Source organism: Hetaerina americana, unplaced genomic scaffold (assembly GCF_022747635.1).
Source record: "Hetaerina americana unplaced genomic scaffold, ioHetAmer1.1.p SCAF_1, whole genome shotgun sequence".
Classification (NCBI taxonomy): domain Eukaryota; kingdom Metazoa; phylum Arthropoda; class Insecta; order Odonata; family Calopterygidae; genus Hetaerina; species Hetaerina americana.
In genome coordinates this window covers 122,170,877-122,193,887 of record NW_027286069.1, presented here as the reverse complement: position 1 = coordinate 122,193,887, position 23,011 = coordinate 122,170,877, and the positions used below count along the sequence as shown (strand labels likewise).

The 23,011-nt window shown below is 42.5% G+C and overlaps 1 protein-coding gene across 1 annotated transcript in view; it reads left to right on the top strand.

Annotated features, from left to right (window-relative positions):
* The first annotated feature begins 8,044 nt into the window (after window positions 1-8,044).
* The window catches only part of LOC139687143 (D-beta-hydroxybutyrate dehydrogenase, mitochondrial-like), a 93,519-nt gene continuing 78,552 nt past the window's right edge, over window positions 8,045-23,011 (top strand). Inside the window, exons 1-2 of the mRNA XM_071584280.1 lie at window positions 8,045-8,167; window positions 12,915-13,173. Of these exons, the coding sequence (XP_071440381.1) occupies window positions 12,940-13,173 (234 nt within the window). The 5' untranslated portion in view covers window positions 8,045-8,167; window positions 12,915-12,939. The remainder of the gene's footprint in view (window positions 8,168-12,914; window positions 13,174-23,011) is intronic.

Here is a 23,011-nt window from a genome sequence, read left to right as displayed (position 1 = left end):
CGTGGAAGCAGTCTCGGTTTTTCTGCTCTCCGAAATCAAAAATGAGAAAAGCTAAGGCATATTTATATTTTTTAAACGATGAAAAGTGACAGATGTGACGAGGCAAGCCCGACTGTCGAGTAGGCGTGTCCTTGCACTTATGAGTATCCGCCTCGGGAAAGATTCAAAAAAGATATTTTTGGGTTTCGCCGCCGCTGCCAGCACTTGTAGTTCCGCTCTGTTCTTGTCAGGTCGCCTGTTCCATTTAATTGAGGGCTTTCAGGAAGAAAAAAAAAGGTTTTTGCTCAAACGCGACGGTTGTGCGTGAGTGATTTAAGTTAATTGAGTGGTTTAATAAATGCAACATATGTTATTACAAATATAAAATTTAAAAGTCGTATGCTTCTTTTATTGAATACCTTTTAAAGTGGGATAATCTAAATTTTCCTAATATCAAACTCAGAATTCTCAAAATCTATTCTCAACCTCAATTAACCCTGTCGGCGAATTGAGTTTGAACTGAGATGGATAAAGGTTTACAGGTAATGTAACGCCGAAATGTCAAAATCATGGCAATCAACCTATTTGATTGCCATGATTTGACGTACAGGATAGTATTGTAGGCGAGGGTAGATCATAAACGGTACTGACAACGAGTCCTACGCCTTGTCTAAATCCATGCATCAACTTGGGGTAAGTTTCAGGCTTCTACATCTGCATCTACACAATACCCCGCAAGCAAGGGCGTGTGGCGGGGGGTGATAGGTCACCAACCGTAAACTAGAATACAACCACATACAAAACCAAATCATATTTCCTCTTTACAAATATTAGTTTGTTCGTGCACTCAAAAATACTTAATCGCCCTAAAAAAAGTACGGGCATGCAACAATATAAAATAACAGAATACGTACATTCAAATCATACTGTAGGACTGTTAAAAAGATAAGTCAATTGAATAAAAAGAAAAGCATAAAGAAAGAAACATGCAAGATATCGACAAAAATAGACACTGCCAGGTCTGATTATCTCCTACGCAAATACTGTCATTTCTATTATGATCTCTCATGGTTTGAGGAAAACTGGACATCTTACATCTATCCGTTCTACGATAAATAACCCTGATTTGTGATCCCTGTTGGTGTTCTGATCCACCATAATACGTTGGGGTCTGTAAAATGTCCTCAACATCATCAGATAAGTAAGCTGCCTCAAAGTTACGCTGTAAATTTAACCTGTATTTAAGCGCTCAGTCAACCAGTGGCTCCCATCCTATTTTTAGACCGCCTTTGTCAACTGCGGAAAATCTACATGTAGTAGTTCTAAATAATGGCAATAGCTCAGGTTAAATTGATAGTCCCTCGGTGTCATCTTCTTTTCAACCTAAGTCCTACACGCGGAGTTACCAGGCAACCCGGAAAGATGCAGGAAAAATGAATTATGTAAAGCGCCAAATATATATTCAGCAAGAGGTTCCTGTTATCTAGTCGTAAGATTTCATTCTAAGGCTATGGCATTTTAATTAAAAAAATAATTTAAATTGGTAAATGTAAATTAACCTCAGATTGTGCTAATCAAAGGAAAGCTGTCTAAATTATACGTTTGGGTACAGATAAGGATTTACATTTTGATCATCTATGCTTCCTTAGTTCTCAATAAAATCTTATCATGATACTTAGACATAGTGTTGAATATTTTACTTTATTTTTTTTTAGAGTTTTGCGCTTAAAAACACCTTAACATTGACAATGACGATTATTCTAACGCTTTTCGGAATGTTCGAGGTCTGTGCCAAATGTAGTAGGACTAAGTCAATTAAAAAATGCACTGCCAGAATTGATACGTTGGCTCATGATTCTTCGAAATAGCACCCTTGTGCGTCCACACACACACACCGCTGTGCTGGCGGGTTTTCCACGCCTCGTACCCCTTCCGGAAGGAGGCGCCCGGACTGCTGCTATGCTCCCTCGTCACGGCCTGTTGTAACGCTTCAACCAGCCGTGGTGACTTCCTCTCAGCGGGGATTATAGGCGGAGAAGAGGAAGACGACTGGTGGGGAAACGTCAGGGCTCTAGGGTGGCTGAGGCATGGCAGATCCGCGTGCGAGTTTCCTTTCGTTCGTCCGGGAGCACTCGCGGCACTTATATCCCCGCTCACACCTTTCTCATGCCCATGCTTACGCTCCCAAGTCGACGCACATCACTTTTAGGGATTCCAAGTTCATCAGAGACCATGCAAACACCTAATCTGAGATCCCTGACCAACAAAACCTTCACTCTTGCAAGATTTTCCTAATCTTTTGAGGTCAAAGTGCATCAAGAACGTTCAGCGTATTCAACATCTTCTCTACCCTCCTCCCTAATAACTTTTACCGGTCGAAAATACCCGATCTGCTCATGGCGCAGTCACCATAAACTACATTGAACATGTCATGAGCACCTTTCCCGGGCAAGCCCAGTTTCACGCAAAATGTGATAGAGTAGTGCTGTTCCATTAACCGGTTAATGACGAAGAGTAACGAGGCCACGTTACAGAGATTTTGCAAACGAACATTCTGCACTGAGCAATAGCTGGGAGCCATCTGTCACCGGCCTCAAAGTCTTTCCAGAGGCTCCTTTCCTTCGAACCCAGCCAGAGAAACCACCGCCCGTCCGTCTGTCTTCCCGGGAAAATATAAGTCATACAAATTTGGAACACACTTTTTATCAAGTGCCCTCGTCAAATATCAGTGTTATCATGAAATGCCTAAGCATTAGTGTCTCCTCTGTCATTGTCTTGTTTTTTTTATTTCTCGTCCCTCACTAACGGATCATCAGAGGGAAAATGGTGGATCTCCATGTTTTAGAAATAAAGTAACTTTTTACATGTTTTCAATCATTTTCATCTCTATTTGATGACGTGTTTATCCTTCAATCTTGAATGATATCACCTTGGGTCAGCTGCAATTGTTTACTAACGGAGATTACGCATGGTTTGCCCCAAACTATAAGTAGAATGAATCGGGGAAACAAATCATCGCAGCTCAAAGCACATAAATACGTGTATTACTGATATTCATCAAAATGGCAGCCATGAGCATCGACACGCCGACGTCAGCGCCTCTGCCAGCCAAGGTACGTCTTCCTGGAAGGTGTCCACGGGAACCTCATTCTAGCATCTACCCAAAACCTCTATGATGTTAGCCAGCGTTCCAAAATGGTTGTGTTTCGAGCTCCTTTTTATTCTTGGGACAAAAAGAAGTACGGCAATGGTACATTAGAGCTGTGGGGCGGCTGGGACGTGTTCCAAGAGATTGTCACACTAGCAGCCCTCTGGTCTTCCGACAGTACCAAGGAGGAGTCATGGCTAAGTCTTCTGTAAGAATGCGATGCGCCGTGGTTTGGGGAATAATGCCTTCTTCTGCTGACATCCAGACACTAAGGCGTCGATCGGAATTGAGCCCGGCTCACCGTTGGTGCACATTTTCGTCGCACTGTGTTTAAACAGACCTTCCTCGTCGTCAACCTCCTCTCAATACTCCCACAGCATTTTGGGCCAGCCGATAGCCATTCCTTGGGACATTGCTCAGCCATTGTCAGCCATTTTTCAGCCAAGCGTTTTCGCTTATAGTTGCTCGATGTAATTGTGGATTCGTGACGCGACCCCGTGTAGGGATCCAGTCTAGCAGCGATTCGCACACCGTAACGGCCCAAGGACAACTTGCGTCGGTCGCGTTGCTTTCTCAAGACCTCCAACCATTTTTCCCGCCACCAATCGTCCCATTCTAGTCGTCCGCTTCGGCTTGAAAGATCATTCTTGCTTTTGGGGACGGACCCTGCATGAAAGTCCAATTAAGAGCATTGTCCACTGAATGAGGTTGGCATTTTCAATGTACTGAACGCATGAGTATTTTACGTTTACCTTGATATTACTTTCATTCGGCTAAGTTAAAGGTCAAACACATTTCTGGTGAGTCCAACTGAATGGAACATTGTATATGCTTTCCTTTTACATAACCAACCAGTTTCACCTTCTTCGAGGTCCATGACCACTGCACTGGGGAGATATAACATGTGGGTCTCGCAAATTATTCGTACTCCTACATACATTAGTCGCTTGGATCATGCATATAAAATTCGGGAAATAGATGCCAGAACTAGCCGACTCAAGGACTCCTTCTTCCCACGGACAATACGGGATAGCAACTGCAGGGTTATAGATAGCAAAAATTCCACTTGCCACCCTCAGCGTCTAAAAAATAATTAGTTGTATTTAAATACATGCTCTTCCACTAACCTTATGTGTTTTGCTATAATAACCCATTCTTTCCGAATGACCTCATTCGTGTTCCGTTCATCTGTTTTTAAGTCTCCCTTTCAATCCCTCGTCCCTCTCCGCGGGGGCAAATTCCTGCTACCTGCAACGTTGGGTCGCATTCCCTGCCATTTAGAGACTCTTTGGGGGTAGAGTGTTTCGTGGTGCATTTTCATGTGGTAGTGATGTTTCAATTTCTTGCTTGTTGTGTCCTGGCTTCCGTGTTGTAGGATGTCTTTCGTGCTGCATCATGGGGTGCAGTTTTTTAGTTGTTTTGCGGTATATGTGTTTGCATGAGTATTGGATGAAGGGATTTTTGCATGAGTGTCTGCGCTGCTGTGGGTGTTATTTTCCGTGTTGTTTTTTTTGCATGTGGTATTTTTCTTTTTTACGGTTGGTGACCTAACACCCCCCGCCACACGCCCTTGCGGCGGCTTGCGGGGTATTATGTAGATGTAGATGTAGATGTGTGCTCTTCTTTGGTGAAAATGGTTGACTAATAAATAAAACAGTTTCTGGCGTCACTTGATGGAAAATCTTCAAATTGAAATTGAAAATAAATAACTTGGCTTTTCCTCATAGATGTTTTTTTTTTAATTTCTTTGGAAAATTCGTTCAGAAAATTTCTATGAGAAAAGCAAAGTTGTTTATCTTCAATTCCAATTTGGTTGACTAGTATTTTCAGAAATGCTTTGGTCTATCGTCTTCCAGTTCCCAAGCTTAATTTAAAGGGGAAAATTATTTTTGCTATTTACGCATATCATCGTGAGTGTATTGCGTAGACAATTAATTTATGTGTACTCTGGCATTCGTATTACGGAAAATTCGTCCAGAAATAGTGACATCATTGTACTCGACGGCAGATTTATAAAAATTGCCGAGAAAAATTGTATTAATTATGGATATCGATAAAAGGCACACATGAATTACGAACTGAGTGGTAGGTATCGCAAAGGTATTTCTATATAATTCCTCACATTATTTGTTTTCCCTGAGACTTTCTTGTCCTCATTGCATTTCATTGTCATGGTCGAAACGAAATTCAGTCGAGCGCAGTCAAAAGACACTCTTCACATTTTTACTGCCGTGAGTGCTTTATCAGCGTTGCACGATCCACTATAGATGTAACTTACAAAAAGAGAACTCGTTTTTAATTTGAATGCATTGTCAAAGCTCACTTCTTTAATTGGCCTTGTGATCCATGGGACGTCAGACAAAATAAGTCACTCATAACACATTTTCCGTCGAATTCGATACGCTCCGAAATTGTTCGCAATACGGTAGAAAATTACGAAGAACATCAATTGTATTCTCTGGAGAAGCAATGAAGCATTGATACATTTCCTGTTCGTCGAAAAATACGAATTACAATCTCTGTGATAGCGTGAAAAAGAGAATGAAATGCGCTCGAGGACGGAATGTCGGAATACCCTGCCACGGAATCACGGGGTTTAATAAAGTCGGCGAAGGCGCATTGGGCGGGTGAGGGGGGGGAAGGGGAGGATTCCCACTACACACACGCATCAGTCGGCGGCCACTTAGTCACCGCCGCCCCCCACCAGATGTCTCTCTCGATTGCTCCGCAGTCGGAGTAGGCGGCGGCGGTGGGGGCAAGGAGAGGGAGGGCGGCAGGGGGGAAGCTCCATCCGCCTGGACGCCGTCCAAGGGATCGCCCATCGCATGCACACGTTCTGGAAATAGAGGCCGGTCTTCGAGCGGGGGGGGGGGTGGGGTTGGGTTTGGGTGGTTGCGTGGTGTTGTGGTGCTGCAGCCGTGCGTGGGGTGCGAGGGAGGGCAGCGGCGGATGAAGAGAGGCGGCGCAGGTATTCGTGGAACCTCCTTTCCGCGGAGGGAGGGTCGGAGACAGTCACCTGGTACGCTACACGATAAATGATTTCTGTCAATATCAGTAGCGGCGCGGTGGAGCACTTGAGCCTTTCCGCAAATCGACATGCCCCCGCGCGCGTGTGCGCTCGTGCGTTTTTCTTATTTTCGTCTCCATTCGTCACTCCCAAAAATAACCAATATCTCGATGAGACTAATGCTTCAGCATTTGAATTGAAATCTATCGCTATGTATAGCTATTTTTATTGAAATAAGGAACGCGGTGTACTAGAGCTGTGTTTTGGTACCTGATGACGACGCTAGATGCGTTGGATTGAGTCCTACTTCAAATAAATTCAGTGGACGAACACACCGCGATCCATATTCCATGGGCATAGCCTTCGAATTAGTTGAGCAGGAAACCATCAAATGCATAAAGCTATATCTTTTTAGCGTCATGGGGTGAACACCCTGACTTCATCGCGCAACGAGACCTATTGAGCCGCGGTGGGTCGAAATCGTATCAAAATTATCATTTTCCTCCCATTCTATTTAGAGGACATTTTGCAAAAGAGGCGTGATTCTAATGGACGCAAATCGCGACAATACTTAAAATTCAAAATTAGATTTATAAATTAAAAAATGCTCTTGCCATTGAGCTCAGGCGCATAATCTTTATGGCATTATATATCTTCAACATGTTTGCATCAGTTCATTTTTCCCCAATGCCCCAATGAGGAAACTCAAATGAGTTTCTCATGAATTGATACGTATTGAAACTAGCGTCATGTCAAGTTGCTTTCCGATTAAATGTCGTACGTACGAAGGCTGTACTGTCACTGAATCCAGCCCGGAGATATGTCAAAGAGTCGATCAGTACGTGAAGAAACCATTCCTATTTAACTGAGACACAATTGAAAGGAATCGGAAGGTTCGCTGGGGTTTAATTTCGCGTGAAGGTGAGCGATTGGTTCGAGCGAACGTGTGCTACACCATTCCAATGCTTGACACACTCCAGCTTTGTTTTCATGAATTTCTGGATTTTTCCGGTTGTCTGGAACATTCCATAAACGTGCCAAGGGTACTTACAGGCAGTTTCAAATTTCATAATCAGTCCTCCTTGCCGTTATCAAGCGTAGTAATCACATTGCAGCACTGGAACTCTATGAATTATTAGTATGCGGCATATATATTTCATTTATCTTCAAGATGAAGATTAAACTTTTGAGGAGCAACGTTTTTGCTGTGTGTAGTCTTAATTTATTCGTGCCAACCTTTACATTTACATCTACATGATTCCCCGCAATCCACCGGGAAGGTGTGTGGCAGGGGGTGTATCCACACTGTGCGTGTACCTGCAGTAGAACCGGTAATATAGAGAATTATTTGGATGCGCGAGGAAGACAAAGGAGTATTGACGTCAAACTCCTTCGCATTGCCTTTTTATTATTCACATATGAGCAGTTGAATGCATTCGAAGCGACCATCACGTATCGAGATGGAGTATCCAACCTTTCGCACTCGCCGTCCCTTGGGATTCAGCAGAAGGTCAGGGAGCATCACGGATGGCCCCGCACCAGGAAGCTTGCTCCGAACAGGCGATCGGAGGGAGCACTGGCACTTTAGGAGTCACAAAGAAAGGCGACTGACTTCGGACGGACGAGCAGTCGCATACCTCCTCCTTGTGAGGGCTCCACGGTCGTGGCCTGGTGCGGGGAGAGGCGGTGGTGGGTGCGGCGGCAGGGGGCCCCCGGTGGGGGGGGGGAGAGCAGAGCGGCGCCGGAGGGAAGGCACCGCGAGAAAGTGAAATGGAGAGAGCGTGCGGGAGTCGACACGGGCGGAGTTTTTTTTAGGCGATCGTCGGTCGGGAATAGGTGCAGGGAGGCGCGGCGATCTAGGGGTGGGTGGGTGTGGGGAGTGGAGCGGAGCGGTGCGGGGAGCTGGGGCGTGAGTCGAGTGTTGGAGAGCGAGCGAGTGGATCATCCGAGGGATCGCGGCGAGGCGGCTTTGGGAGCGGGAAGCGACCGAACGGCGGCGGGTCTCTGCGGAGAGCGAGCGCGGCTCTGAATAGGTGAGCGTGGGAGTCGCCGCTCCCGACTGGGGCCTACCCGGCACCTCAATTGGGGTACATATTCCGTCCCTTAAGACCCTTCGAATGATGTGGAAGGGTCAACCGAAATATTTTACTAATTGCTGTAGTTTGAGGCGTGAAATTCTAACATGATAATGAACAAGTGATTACAATATTCCAGTAGATATAGATTTATTGATGATCGGTTTCGATGTACATCATTATATTCGGGTCGACCTAAAGAATAAGTGGTACATCAAAACCGGTCGTCCTTCAAATCAATATCTTGTGGGAAAGTGTAATAATTTGTTCTTCGCTAAAGCCTTCAGCCACCTCACGACGGAATGCCCGAGAAGTGATTAAAAGCCTTCCGCCGCAGACGGCGGACGTCCATCAACGCCTCCTCGTCTGACAACAGAGTGAATCACGGCATCTGCCAACCACTCTTATGCCATACTGCACAATTCCACGATCCACATACGCTAGTGAAATTCCGTAGAAGTTTATGAGACGTATATTTGAAGTCCGTTGGTGCACAATGCTTTGGCCATGTGTCCATTTCTGCACGCTTTGCGGTTTGTGGTTTCCAAAGCGAGCGCAATGGCAGAGTACACGATGCCGGTGGCCGGAATGGAGAGGAGAAGGGCAAGTCGGCACAGTGGATCAAAGAGGGGGGGTCTCGAAGGGCGACAAAAGGGCGCTATCGTTTCGCATCCCAGCGAGGCTTCCCCTTTGGCCTTTAGCGGGAGACGGGAGGGAGGGGGGGCGAAGGGGCGAAGGAGTTTTCGGAGGCAGGATGAAGTCATCGCCGATTGGACAGTTTGCGCTCGCGGGTCAGGGTATGAGAGTCCTTCGAGGTACGTTCGCCCTTTTGTGTGTGTTTGCGCACCTGCTTCTCCGAGTGACCTAATTCCCTCTTTTTTCAAAAGCTTAAAAATAGTTAAATGATCGCGGTGGACTCTCCTAAACTTTTAATGAGTGTGTGTATGTCCTAAACGGGCGAATCCACTCGTACGAGGGATCAACAGAGCAAAATAACGTCAAGCACGCCAGTGATGAACGGAACTCGTTCAAGTTTTTGTTTTTTAGCTTTCCTCCTTTTTTCCAAATGAAACCCAAACATTCCGCAGGAGTAATTGAGTGTGGGCACGGCCTCTCCGGACGTCCCTATGGCGGGCAAGTGGGAGGGGGGGTTGAGGGGGAGGCCTTTTTCGACCTCACCGTTAAATCAATCAGTTGAATAGGCTTCATTTGTCCTTTCCGCATCAGCTCACACTGTAAATGTGACATTAATTCCAAGTCGTGCGTTCGGACCAAGAATCAATCACCGCAGTCATAATTGCGGATTCGATCGGGTTTTTCGAAGGAGATCGTGGGCGAACAATGCGAGCAATGCCGCCATGTGCCTGACCGAGTGTGAATTCATGGAAAAATCGGAGCCTGCCTTCAAGCTATCTCCATAGCGATGAATGCTTAGTTTTGAATAGCAGCTTCCAAATGTCAACGTTTCCGCATGTTCCGTTTGTACAAGCACGATGGACTCCAAGACTCAATAAAATTTAAAAGAGTCAATCTAAATATTGTCAACTCTAATCTTGACTCGAATCTTCTTTCACATTCCGGTGTATGCGACTTACCCGAATGACGACATAATTGCGAAGTGACCTCCTGAGACCTCCATGGACGCCGCTGAGAAATGACCGCTGCTGCAGGGATTGGTGGGCATCAGCTGGTAAAAATGCGAGTTTTTTTCAACATCCACTGACGACGTGACTCCAAATTTCAAAGATGCAATGCTGCGAGCAAACCAATCAGCGATGCAAATGGCAACATATTTCCTGTGAACCGTCGTAAAACTGATATTGACTCGATCAGAAATCCTCGATTTAAGAACGCCTGGGGCTAATTTTAAGCGCCGGGAAGCACTCGTCTGTTCAATTATATCTGCGGCATTGCAAGATAAGGAGGCATATGAAAGTCGAGGTGCGCCGAGGGGGAAGGCGGTCTCCACAGCACGGTGAGCCGACGACGATTCAATGAAACTTACAAACGGTTGCCCTTGAGGGAAGTGTTCTCAGTGTATCAACACTAATCGAAATATGATGAGGTCGAAAAAATGATTTCTTTCGGCAAATATTTTTCGCCCTCGCGATAGAAGACTTTTTTAAAACTGTAGCCGACGATGTTAAGTAGTGGAGTGTTTTTGTTGCAAAGTATCTTTCGATTGCGAGCAAGAAGTTAAATAGTTATGGGGGCAATGTCGCGGGTTGCCGTGACGTAGCATTACCTATTCCTCTTAAAACTGTGCGACCGATTCAGTCGTTTCTCGACCAAAATGCCTTGACCTGCCACCACTCATTATTTTACAAGTTACCTCTTGCAACTGATAAGAAAATTGAACTCCAATGGAAGTGCCACTACGATAGTCGTATGTAACTAGTTCCTTCGACGGGTGTTTGTACTTGTCAGCAGCAAAGCGCTGGAACTTGTGGACGTTTAAAAGCCATTTAGCAAATTGATGATCGCCCGCATTTAAATTTTAGCACCATACTCATTATCCGCAGGCCACTGATAACTAAGAAAAGCATTTCATTTTGTTTTTCTCCAAGCTATCATGATGCGCGATGATACGCTAACATTGTCTTTTCATGAAATATTGGACATTCCACAGGAATGGAAAATATTCAATTTCACCAATTGAAGTCCTGACTATTTGATGCGAATACATGCTTTCCTACTAATTATTATTTATCTTAACTTCCAGCTCGTTGCCCAAGTGAAAATAATGGGCTCGGTGAAAAATTCGTAGAACTGAAGTTTTCACCACTCGTAATGATGATGATCACAGATTCAAGGAGATGGATTTCTCCATTTCCATCGTTTTCACAATTTTATGAAAAATGCATGATATTATGATTGAGAAGTTATTCCAAATGCGTATAGACTTGGCTTCTCAGTATACAGGTATGTATTTGCTATTTCCTCGAAATGGATAGATGGAGATGCATTTCATCAAATCTACTCTCCGCCGGACTCCGCCATCAACTTCTCATTCTTTGAGCTGTCATATCATCTTACTGACGCGCTCAAATTGTCACACCACCGCCTCCCCCCACTTCCCACCCCCACCCACCTCCACGCCATCTGGCGTCTGAGGAACTAGGATCGTCTTTCCATCACGCGTCATCCCCTCACGGGAGTGGGACTTCTCCCACCAAGGCGTTCCTCCTTGCAGAATTGTTAAGCAGTGAAGTTTTTACGCTTGCAGAATAAATGTAGGAAATATCTTTCGTGGAACAAAGCAACCAATATTTCTAGTTTAGTAGGAGCGTTTCTAAATTTAAAATTCTTGGAAAGCCAATATTACGGCCTCTCCAATGTGAGATGAAAATCATGGAAAACTCGAGAATAGAGGTGCGGAGCTATTTTTCTAAATAAAGGAACTTCGAAGCAGATATTTTGAAAATGTTATATGTCCTCAGCATTTAATGCCATGAGATCAGAGATCAAACTTCCGGTGAAACATTAAGTCCATATCGAAAATAATGGTGCTTTGATAAAATGCTACACGAATTTTAAAAAGTTAAATTAATTTAAAAACATAGCAATTAGAATTACACTTAAAAAAGTGCGTAGTAATGTAATTTTGGATAAAGAAACATTCCCTCTAGAACGTCTACTGTATCGGGAACCCCTAATTAAATGCTTAAGGCGTTACCCTCACTCGCGATCTCTCTCCCGGGTGAAACATTTACTAGGGGGAATATGTGGACAAGCTAACAAATAATTAGGATCGATTAGAAGAGTACTTGGTAAATGTGATAAAAAGGGCAATGAGAAATGCTGTATGTCGTTGGTTAGACCACATTTGGAATATGCTGCAAGTATATGGGATCCTCACGAAGTTGGATTGATTGCCGAATTGGATCGCGTGCACCGTAGAGGAGCTGGATTTGCAAAACGTTGTTACGATAAACTTAAGGGCACATCCAAAATATTAGAGCAGCTAGATTGGGAATCACTCAATGAAGCGAAGACTAAATTACAGATTGAAGCTCCAAAAGATACCTCATTCCAATTTATACAAGAGCTTCAAATCTGTAATTTAACCCTCGCTCCATTGAGTGATTCCCAGCCTAGCTGCTCATCTCTCAAAGGAGCGAGGGTTAAAATACAGATTTGAAGCTCTTGTATAAATTGGAAGGATGTCTCTTTAGCAGTGATATTGATAATGCATTATTATCCCCACCTTACAACGGTAGGAGAGATCATGCCAATAAAATAGAGAGAAAAGTGTAGGACAGATAGATTTAAGATGTCACATTTTCCACGAACGATAATGGATCAGAATAACATTGTCCGACCGCGGTAGTGTCATGTTCGGGCCAAAAGTAGTCTCAACGAGACGAAAGAAGTTGGATGAAAACACCGAAAGGAGGGATAATTTGATCGGACACTGTGTTAGATAGAATGGTTCGATGGAAATAGGTATCGAAGGAAAAGTGACCGCGGATGGGATGCATGGAACACGTGTTATGGAGGGTGCCCAAGAGAAGAAGTGCATGGACACGAAGCTGCGTCGAACCAATTAGATCGTACCAACATTGTTGATTGGCCAATACAACGGAAGTTTCACATCGACGCATGTTGAAATATTCCCTGTTCGAGATGTGCCGTGGATTCTCCCTTTTCTCGATTCACTCTCCTTCTCTCTCTCTCTCCCTTTCTCTTGCCTTCGTGCTCGTAGAAGGAGGAGCGGTTGTCGGTGCGAAATGCGGAGAGCGTCCCTGGTGCCCGGGAGCCCGGTGGGCCCTGCCCCCCCGCCCCCTGGCTTCCCCTGGGAGTTGGCCGAGCGGTGCATCCTGCCCGTGATCTTCGCCCACGCCGCCGCCGCCATCCTATCCGTCCTCATCTCCCTCTTCGGCTTGCCCTTCACCACGCTGCGCATGTTCCTCTGGATCGCCCCCGCCGTCCTCGCGGCCCTCTTCTTCTTCCACAACCTCAAGGTAGGTGCCCCGCTCGCCCACCCACTCCCACCCCAAACTGCGGCGAGTCCCTCAAGGCTAATCGACTCGCTAGCCCCCCCTGCCGTCTGCAGCATCTCCTGAAACACATCGAGTGGCAACGAAACGAACTCGGGGTGAACGAAGGCCTCGCTTGCATCATGCTCCGGGAATATAACCCAAATCCTTCAATTTTTTCAATGCTATGACGCATGATTTGTCATTGAGACACTTAGGTTTGAGCCATCCTCAAGATCGCGTGCGTTAGTCTGTAATTTAGAGAAGTGCATCGGTCAGTTTGGTATTTGCATCATTCCATCCACGCTGGAGTATTTCCAAAAGTTGTTAGTTTTGACTTCTGGTGATCCTCAATAAAGTGGAGTTGCAATTCATGCTATTGCTTACCGATAATAGATGCGAAATAGACTCCCATAGAACCGGAAATCCCGCAAAATATACAATATACAATACTTAAATATAAATAAATAAAAAATAAAATAATATAATGTAAAATTAAAAATAACTATAAAAATAAATAATAAATATTAAAAAAATAAATAATGAAAACAAATAATGAATATAAAATATATATATATATATATATATATATATATATATATATATATATATATATATATATATATATATATGTGAAATAATTTTTTGATTCTGTCGACGATTCAGCATTTGCACTATACTATATGAAACGACGGCTTTCCATATATTCTCGAGTTGCCATGGTTTTATTCTTTATGGTGTAAAATTTAGTGAATATTTATGAGATTAAAGTTCAATGTAAGATCTTCACAATGGTTACTTTTTAATCACTAAAATGAAATTCTCTTCTGAATTCGTTGTTCCCTCGATTGAAGCGCTTACATTTGCTTAGCCAGCACATTTCAGGTGCGAAAAAGAGCTCGATCCAAAATGCAAATAAAACTTAGCATATACGTATGTATTCTCTTAGAATTCACTTTAAAGAAAATACTCTCTGAAGTGATTAAAAATACCAATTTTTCTCAATATTTCCTCTTTAGGCCAAAAAATTGATAAAATTCAAAATCCCCGAGCTATCAAGGATTTCATGCCATTCATTGCTCACATCTGAAAAAAGTATTCTATCATTTTGGATCTTTCATCAAATTAAATGAAAATTAGACAATTAAACCGAATACATTTAAAAACCCCATTATTGCATAAACTTAGCGGACATGTTTTTGCTGCAAGTAGTTGATGTTAAAGTTTTATTTCCGCGTAAATGAATGAAAAACGAGTAATTGAATGTATTGTAAGAAATTGTGTTTACAAAGCGTAACATCCCCAAAAGGTCAGTTCCTTCTTTTACTCTCTGACCGACCATAACATTTAAATATCTATCATTAAAATTCATTGAACAAGAATTAATTTCAGTGCTTTGCCTCGATTATACTGGAGAATTCCCTATATCTGACAGATAACACAAATTTATTCTATTTGTTTAGAATTTCCGATCAATCTATGGTATGGTTTAAACAAATCTTGGACACAAATTCATTGAAGCGTTTATAATTGCTCATATTTCACGATGAATGGCCATTTTCTAGCCAAAAACTTCCGCTTTTTGACTCGCGGTCGAAAAGAGCAAATATTTATTGCAATATCATTGAAAATTTTCTCTTTACTATTGATAGTTTAGTTCACATCTATTCGACTGAACGAGACTGCTCGTAAATCATATGAGTCGCCATTTTAAGATTGTAATTAGATTTTCATGATTATGAAATATAACTGTTTAAACGAGGAATGCCCGACATTGAGAGACGAGAGAATGTTAGCCAGGTTGAAATAACTGCTTTGAGCTCCCGAAAGAAAATATAAATGCATACAGCATGTATACGTTTTAATTAAATCAAAAATATTATTGATACTTAATTCTGCATGTCGCAATAGTTACAAACTTAAATGAATGCATATGTCAAGAGCAGCATATACCCTCAAATTTATTGGGACGAAATATTTCATATTTTTTAATAAATTACGACCTAATCCTTCTCAGCATGTTGGATACCATGCTGCCCTGTCACATTTTAACTTTGGAACAAGTTGCCCAGTTCATCATTTCACCCACGGCTGATCAAGAGTCATTACGATATGCGATCGCTGACTGGACTCACGTGGTTTTCACCATTCGTGGTGCCCACCGATTGGTTTACAAGGAAATAGATGAACATTTATTGCGAGTGGATTTATTCTGTAACGATGACAGGGGTTCATGTACGTAAAAAGAATTTCAATGAATAACACATGCCGCGGATTTATTTATTTATTTATAATATGATTTTCTCTGTTTTTTTTTTAGTCCAGCACTCTTCAAAAATGTGAAATTAAAAAAAAAATAAGTGCAAGTATTCAGCTCCCGAATCTTAATAAATGCATCGCTCGTCTGGCAAATTCACGCTAATATATTCTCTAATTAATTCCTTCACCATCCCACCATTTACTTAAAATGGTAGTTGGCCATTGGCATGGTTACCTAAGTGTTTTTGATCATTATTTTTTATCCCTGATTTGTTTCAAATTTATCATCAACCTATTTATCACTTAAAGTCACTTGAAGTCGTTCAACCCAGAAAGTGTAAAAATAACGAGAAATGGCAGACAACGATTGTCTTACGTCGTTCGTTCCATGTTATGAAACGTCATTTTTACTATTCCTCGTCGAAATCTAATTTTAGAAGTTATATTTAAATTTTTTGATATTCCGAATACTTGCTATTTACTATTGATAGATGTGAGAATGCATTATATTAACATTCTTCCTTACTTGATTCTTATTTGATTCATTGAGATGAATGAGCTATGCCAAATATCATATTAACATCTTTCTGTCAGTTGAGAAATTTTGAACGTGCGTCCTTTTAGCGTGGAAAAGTCATTGCAACGTGAAAGCGGCTTCGACGAACCCTGGAACCTCTCTCTTTTCCATGGAAGGGTCCGCTCCGTCATTTCAAACGAAGAGGCCCTCGAGTGAGGCGATTCCACGGAAAAGAGAATAGAATATCTCGTTGTTTGCCCCTGCCCATATTTAACCTATAATAATGATACGTAATATCGTTGAAAATGTCTTCTCTCTCTCTCTCTCAAATTAAAACTGGATGGAGCAGATAACAGAGTTAAGCACTGAGTTATAAGGCCAAGGTGTATCTTGTATCGGTGTAGTTTTTAAGATGACATACAACTCAGAAATAGTGGAATAGTTATGAGAAATACCTCTTCATGTCGTCCTTTTTCCGTAAGTCATAAATTCAAGAAAATATTTCGCAAAAGTATCAAATGATGTCACGAAGCATGACGTAGTAGTTGTCATAAACGAAACAAGATGTGATTTAATTCCAACTCGGTCGATACTTGCTTATGTCTTAAAATCTTACACAATAATATTTCTGCATGAAATTATTACTCTAATATTAAACGGTATTTTTTTTTATTTACCGCCAAAAATTAACGGGTTTCGTTTCTTATTTTACATGGCCCGGGAGAAAATTTAACGTATAATATTTATCGCAAAAATATAGCAAAAAAAGGCGAGAATAAATATGAGGTTTTGCAAATATCGTGAGGTAAAGAAACATTCCAAGTATTGCGCCTCAATGGGAGCGAGGTGAAAGCAGGAAGGGGTGGAGGGGGAGAGAAGGATTAGGGGATGGGGGAGGAAGGGGCCCTTATGATTAAGCCACGTTGGAAGTGCGCGGCATTTATGCTCAACGACATGGGTTTGCGCGATGAAAAATAGTTTGGAGGCCACGAACTGAGCCAAGCATTTGATCTCCGCCAGACAAGGGGACACTATCTGAATATTCCCCGTAGGGGCCTCCACTCTATGATGTACCCCCCGCCCCCTCTAGCCCTCTCGCCCCCTCCCCACTCCACGGGGCCACTCGTCTTCCCCCGCAACTCAAAGAAATCACTTCCGCTCACACCCACGCACGCACGGGATCGCCCCCCCCTTTCACCCCCCCTCCTTCTCTCTACCCCCCTCCAGCCTCAACCAGGTCAAAATTTTTCTCATGCGTGGTCTCATCTCGAGAGTTTATTTAAGTTTTCAAAGTGTCTAATTATAACCGCTGCAATTTACGCGAGCCCTCCGCGGTGATCTATAATCGCGACATCTTTCATTTCCATTCGTCCTGACCTTCTCGCAAGTGTATTCAAAACCCAAAAGCATAGCTTGCGTACGAATTTGCAGGGCTGCGCGTGTCTCGCGTACGATGATCGAAACAGCAATTTCATCCGACAAATGGTCATTAACTCTACGTGCTTATTCTGAAATTTATTTCAAATGTAATTTATCATTTTTTTATTTGTTTTTGCAATGATATGTGTCGCTCTTTCACTGCCCTTCAACGCTCCTGTGCGGCTTTTTTCCTGCAGTGGGATTTTACATTTAAAATGTCAGTTTACAAACCTTAAGCTTTTCCCACAAATGTAAATATCTTTTCAAACTCTATCCAATTTTTTCCCAGTGTAGCGCTTATTTTCATTATCATTATATTTTCAATTTATTTTATTTCGTATTTTTCTACAATCACTGTAAAAATGTATACACCCTTTTCCAAAATGGCTGTTAATGCAGGTAAATGTCGATGGCTTCGGTGGAAGAAGGCATTATCTAACCTTAATCTTGATCCAATTAAGTCTCGTTTTATTATCATTGATATTGATGCCCGAAATATTGGTGGAGGGAAGTCTTCTCAAATCCGATATCATATCCCCATCAAAACATCCTCATATGCAAACTAAATGATTCTAGCAATTATTTGGTATGTACGCACATTTAGCCCGACAATGTGGTACTGTGACAAATTATCACTTCTTAGGAAATATTCACTCAGGAATATAGTCGACGGAATAATAAAATATTTATATCGTCTATGTCCTAAAATTTTGGAAGCCGCTCCAAATTTGAGAGCTCTTATTTGGGGAAACTCCGACATGGATATAGCTGCGAAACCATTTTCGACTTACAAGGACATAATTCGAGCTTTCAATAACTGAATCCGCTTCTTCATTACCGGTTGATTATGTCCTCTTCGGGAGAGGTTCCTTCAATTTTCAATTTGAGGTCCTCTCATTATGCCTCGTCGTGCTTATCACCGGAACCCGACTTCTTTGAGAAACATTCATTTGTTATAGAAGGTGATAGTCAATCGAAAATTTCCACCTTCTCCCGACCGCGAAATACTAGTGGCCGGCCAGCACGATCCTCTGTCCTCAAATTGCGTTTATCGTCGCCTATATAAAGGCACCCCTTGGCAATGGCCACACGCCCCTTGAGGTCACATGGGGTCACAAGTGACGAGGGGGATGAGTGCTCTTCTGGCTGAGAATGCCATCAACGTTCCCAGGAGGAATATTCAGTGTTTATTTCAACTTTCCCGAAACTGATTTTGCCCTAAGCAGCTGACAATTTTCCTTACGAATTAAACCACTCCTGCTGATTATTTTTATCACATCAATAATTATTTTTTTGTGCCTAAAAATTATTTGGGTTTTTTTTTGGATAATGAAATTGAACTGAAACGGCGACAAAGTGTTTACTACACAGAAGAGTGAAAGCATGAGGTGATACGAATTAAGTTCATGCGGTTTTTGATGCTTTACGTAGCATGACGAATTTAGTTGCTCATAAATCTGCCTCATAAGTACTCCTAAGGCTTAGCCGGAATCTCCGGGTCCTCTTGCAGTGCTGACTGGTGTTAATGACGCGGTCGTACGTCCGTTATGACGCCGTTTAAGGTGAGGGATGAAGGATACACGGGAGAAGAGTTGGAGGGAAAAAATGTAAGCGAAATATCCAATCTCAATACCGAAATTAAATGCTCACAATCTACGGTAATGTCCTCTTAATATTCATGGAATAAAAATCATGTTATCAGAACTTTTTGCCTTCCCCTGATTTCAGTGAGGGAAGGGGGAATTTGGCGGATCCTCCTCCTCTCCCCCCCCCCCCCTGCACAAATGCCCTCCACACTCGGGCCAGACTGTTAATCTGATTGCGACCATTCCAACGGATGAAACATTTAGATGTGGCCTCTTTGCAAGCAGGCCTACACCATCACCGTTGGTGAAAGTCACTGGATGAAAGCGGAATGATTTTGTTAGGATTTGGTGCTTTACCGCATGTACTTTGATATTTCTGAAGAAGAATAAAAATATGTATTTCTTAATTTAGATTTTCGGTCATTCCAGAATTTAAAACAGATATTCGTCCAAGTAGTTTAAATAGTTTAGTGATTCATGCAATGCTTCTGCTATTATTCGAGTTTTTGCATTACTATATTCCTTACAAATGGATAAAATATTTCACATAAAAAACCACTTTCTTTTTTAAATTCGATGACAAATTGTTCTGTTACCATTGCATTCACTCCAAATTTATTTGAAGAAGATGACATGAGACGAGGTTTTTTCCATACTTTGAAGCGAAAATACTCATAAATCAAGCCAGCAGCGTTCGATGATCTTCGATTTCCTCTTTGACCACATTGATGGCGTGCTTGCACATTTGCGCAACCGAAATTCCTCATTTGGAGGCTGTTTTGCGCATTTTTTTAATCCACCGCCAACATTTCTCTAATTCTTCCCGTTCGGTGACGTACCGAGCGAGCTCAACATCTTTGGCCGCGGCAACGGTCGAAGGCGGCCGTTTTTTGGGTCGTCGGAAGTCGGTTGCAACTGTTTCTTTTGGAGAGCCCTTGCATTGATATTTACGATCGGCTGCGTTTAAATCACTCGTTTGGGAACCGCCGAAGATGACGCATTTGGCGCTGGGGTCGCTCCCTCTCCCCTTTTACGCCCCCCCCTCCGCTGCAACCGCGATGGAGCTAAACCGGTCGGTCACCACACGAAAGGGGGCGGCGTTCCTCCGTTCCAGGCGCCCACTCTCTCCTGGAACCCTTCCAGCGACAACAAATAAACAAAAAGCGGAGGCAGCGGGGTTGCAGTGGTCGTTTGTTGCCACGTGCACCATACTACATTTACTGGTGTGCCCACAATATTTCACACTATACGCCTAAATATACATAATATAGTATTGGGAACTAAACGCCTCCGCCCTGGGCAACGACCTCCGCTATGCTAACATTTTTGTTGGCTCAGGGATTTGGAAATAATTCCGGCGCCTTATAATATCTGTTCGTCATTTCCAGTTTGGTAAAGTTATTAATTTGTGTACATAAGCGCCCATAAAATCTCTAGTCTCTTCCCTTCCAGTTCTCCCGAAATAAATTAATATCACGTTCCCCTTCGTCGGAGGGTTTCCCTGTGCCATTTTCGAGTTATTTTCACACGTGGCTCAGTATTTGTGGACTTCCCAAACAGTAGAATGTCGAAGGGCGTCGGTCCGCTGCTTTCACGGACTCCGTTAAAAAATCTCGGAAATATTTTGAAAAAAGAACAGCTAGCTTGAAATGTATTAAAATTCAATCGATAATTTTTAGAGATATTTATTGTTGAAGATAAATTTGGAATGACGTCACCTTCGTGTACGTAGGAATGATCGACCGAATCGTATGCAATCGAAGCTTGGTAATCGCAAATGGCGGGGAACATTTGAGTACTTCGGAGTGAAATTCGTAGCAAATGGATATTACGCACGGAAGGGGTTTCGTATTCTGTCGATATGACTCATTCTTTTCAGGATTTCCAGGAATAAAATATTGGATATTATAGATTCAACATTTATGTTATTTATCGGTGTGAGTTCATTTCGTTTAATGATGAATCTTTCGCTTCAAAACGTTACGGTCACGAACTGTTAAAAAATTGAACTCATGCGGGAGCGAGTGTTACGGAAGTCGAATTTTTTCGTTACAAGTTACAAAATAATAGATTGGAGCACTGAAATCATTTGCGCCTTTGATCCGTGAGTGGAGCACAATAGGGCTCAAATATTTTGGATTAGTTGGAAATTGATCAGAAGAGGAATAATGTGAGGAGTAAGGGCTCTCGCGTCTGTCATCTTATCAGTGCCAATACGATCTGCGATCACAATTAGCCGAAGGTCTGAGTTCAACACTTGACGCACAAGTGAGGAAAAAATTGTTACTAATATTTTCCTACAAATCTTATAAGGCGAGACCTAAGGAAAAATAAGCTTGCTAAACGAAAATAATTGGTCCTCGCTCAACTCAAAACAATCTTCAACTATTTTGACCTCGCATCAGAGAATGCAATTGCCCTCTTTTCGATTTGCACTTCCAATCTGAAGGCGCAGGTTGAACTTTCAAACGTCAAAGACACCCCGTGCCGCCAGGCGATGAGTGAAGTGCAATTTGGTGGTGATGTCCGTCCGCAGAGTCACGGACTCTTGTCCCATCGCCACAGACGTGAGAGCCCATCCGTGAAGCTGTCACCTCTGCGGTGGTCTATCACACCGAGGGAGATGGCGGTCGACCAGGGCCGGGATCCCTCCTTACCTTCCCGGTCCAGCTTAAACATTCGTCAGTTTTGCTGTTGCAAATCAAATTCGATCGTCAATTTTTTAAACGCGAATTCCGAGAGGAATGAATAATCCGCAGACGACGGCAACTGAAGATGGCGTGCGCCTTGAGTCTCGGCTCCTTGGTCACATCCACCGAGGGATGCGTACGCTGGGTTGATGTAAACGATTTTCAAAGCCACCCAGTCAAAATTCTGCGAGGTTTATTTCTTTTGTGTGTTCGGAGAAAGGCCCTTTAAATCGCTGTCTGGGCGTTGGAGGGGCGAGAGAGTTGACGAGGTAGCCAGTGGAGGCGAAGGGAGAGAATAGTTACTGCTTCCTCTTCAAATATTGATTCAGAAATTTGGCACCGTTTCCGCTATTTTTCGAATATTTGAATCCTTGACATGATTCTGCCCCATTTCAAATTTCAGCCAATCGCAGGGGAAGAACCAAAAATACATCTGACCCACTATTTGAATGCAGACGGCGCTTGCAATTACCGGTTCCGTGCACCTATTGGGAGAAATGGGAGAAAATATCGCAGTGAAAGGAATGGGAAATGGGTAATAAAGAGAAAATGAGAACTTGACCACTTTTAAAAATTTGCTGCACAAACTTTTTTTAAACTAAAATTATGTAAATTCAATACAGAGATTTTTAAGATAAATTACAAGGGACACCATGGGCATTGAGCAGATAAATATTTTTTTTCCGCCAAGTGTTGCCAAATAATGTACGTGTGGAACGAGAGAATACTATGAAGCTTTGTTTTTGTTGTTCCTATAGCCTTATTTTCGTTTTCTAATGATGAATTTTTCATAAATTATATACCATTTGTTCTTTATTGGTACGCTTTCCCATCGCACGCCAACTATTGTTTATTATCAGCCGACATCTTTCTCTAAATGGAATGCAACTGAAACATTTGAGTGCTGATTCACAATTTGATATTTTGTAGTTACTTCCTTGAACATATAAACCCTTAGTAAATGAGATTATACTTATTACCTGCGGTAAATCCTCTTACGGTAAAAAAAAGCATCAGTTGGTACACTCGAATACTTGAATATGAGTAATTTACTTTATTCTAAATATTACGGGATTAATTGTTGGCGCATATCCACACTTGTCTGGTGCACTGTTACGCAGCTGACATTAAAATTCTTTAGGATTTTTTATTTTGATTTCTTAGTCCTTGAATTTTATGATCCGTTAAAATGGGCAAATTCTTGAAAATACACCAAACCATCTTGTTAAAAATGCTCCTCTGCCAAGATGTCCATTGATCATACTCAGAATGTGCGCCTCCTCCGTTGAACGGTAATAATTACGACAGAAATATATCCAACAAATAATTACTGTGCATCAACTTCATGAGAT